This window comes from Henckelia pumila, chromosome 4 (assembly GCF_033568475.1).
Source record: "Henckelia pumila isolate YLH828 chromosome 4, ASM3356847v2, whole genome shotgun sequence".
Classification (NCBI taxonomy): Eukaryota; Viridiplantae; Streptophyta; class Magnoliopsida; order Lamiales; family Gesneriaceae; genus Henckelia; species Henckelia pumila.
In genome coordinates this window covers 6847422-6848653 of record NC_133123.1, presented here as the reverse complement: position 1 = coordinate 6848653, position 1232 = coordinate 6847422, and the positions used below count along the sequence as shown (strand labels likewise).

Genomic DNA, 1232 nt, shown 5'->3' with positions numbered 1-1232 from the left:
ATGGCTACTGATCCTTCTGCCAAAGTCACGCCGCCCTCTGTTACGCCCCCACCACCGCCCCCTATTACGCTGCCACTTGTTACAACGGCTGTTGTCACGGCCCCTGCTGCTTCTAATGCGCATGCCGAGAGACCTGAGAAGTTCTCCGATACTGACTTCAAGACATGGCAGCAGAAGATGTTGTTTTACCTCACTACACTTCATCTTGCGAGGTTTTTGAAGGAAGTGGTTGCTGTTCCAGCACCAAATGCTGACACACAAGCAAGATCTGCTTTCGATGCATGGTCTCACAGTGACTTCTTGTGTCGGAACTATATACTGAATGAGTTGGATAATACGCTGTACAACGTATACTCTGCAACCAAGACTGCTAAGGAACTGTGGGAATCCTTGGAGAAGAAATATAAGACCGAGGATGTTGGCACAAAGAAATTTGTAGTCGGAAAGTTTCTTGACTTCAAAATGGTTGATACCAAGACGGTGATTAGCCAAGTGCAAGAGTTCCAAATCATACTCCATGATATAATGGCTGAAAGGATGATGATCAGTGAATCCTTCCAATTTGCTTCGCTGATTGAAAAGCTACCACCTTTATGGAAAGAATTCAAAAATTATCTGAAGCATAAACGCAAGGAAATGGGGCTCGAGGACTTGATCGTTAGACTGCGAATTGAGGAAGACAATCGCAAAGCGGAGATGAAAACTGGTAAGATGCCGATGGAAGCAAAGGCAAACTTGGTGGAACCAAATGCTACGAAGAAAAGGAAACATTTTGGGAAAGATGTGAAGCAAGGGAAGAACAAAAAATGGAAAGAAACATGTTGGAACTGTGGGAAGACGAACCACAAGGCCAAGGATTGTCGCTTACCAAAGAAGGACGATCAGTATCGAGCAAATGTTGTTCAACACAAATCTGTGCCTATTGACTTGTCTGAAATAGATCTGTCAGCAGTAGTCTTCGAGGCTAACATGATTGATCATCCTAGAGAATGGTATATCGACACTGGAGCAACACGACATGTAACGCCCGGAATTATTTAATTTAATCCGAGAATATTTAATTTGGGAATATTTATAGTTTTGATTTAAATTCTAATATTTTTAAATTATTTAGGATTGAAATTGAATGAAATGGAAAATTGAGGACCAAATTGCATTTATTGAAGACTTGAGGGGCCAAAGTGCAAATAGTGGGAAATTTGTTGGACACTTGTTATTATTCTAAGTATTCA

General features: G+C 41.4%; 1 protein-coding gene across 1 annotated transcript; it reads left to right on the top strand.

The window, feature by feature from the left end:
- LOC140860422 (uncharacterized) lies at nucleotides 1-1041 on the top strand. Its single transcript, XM_073263438.1, has one exon. It carries the CDS (start codon nucleotides 1-3, stop codon nucleotides 1039-1041), a length of 1041 nt encoding a protein of 346 aa, XP_073119539.1.
- Nucleotides 1042-1232: the final 191 nt, after the last annotated feature.

Bases quoted from the DNA above. Each gene is read 5' to 3' on its own strand.
- LOC140860422 (XM_073263438.1), top strand. From the start codon at position 1: ATGGCTACTGATCCTTCTGCCAAAGTCACGCCGCCCTCTGTTACGCCC.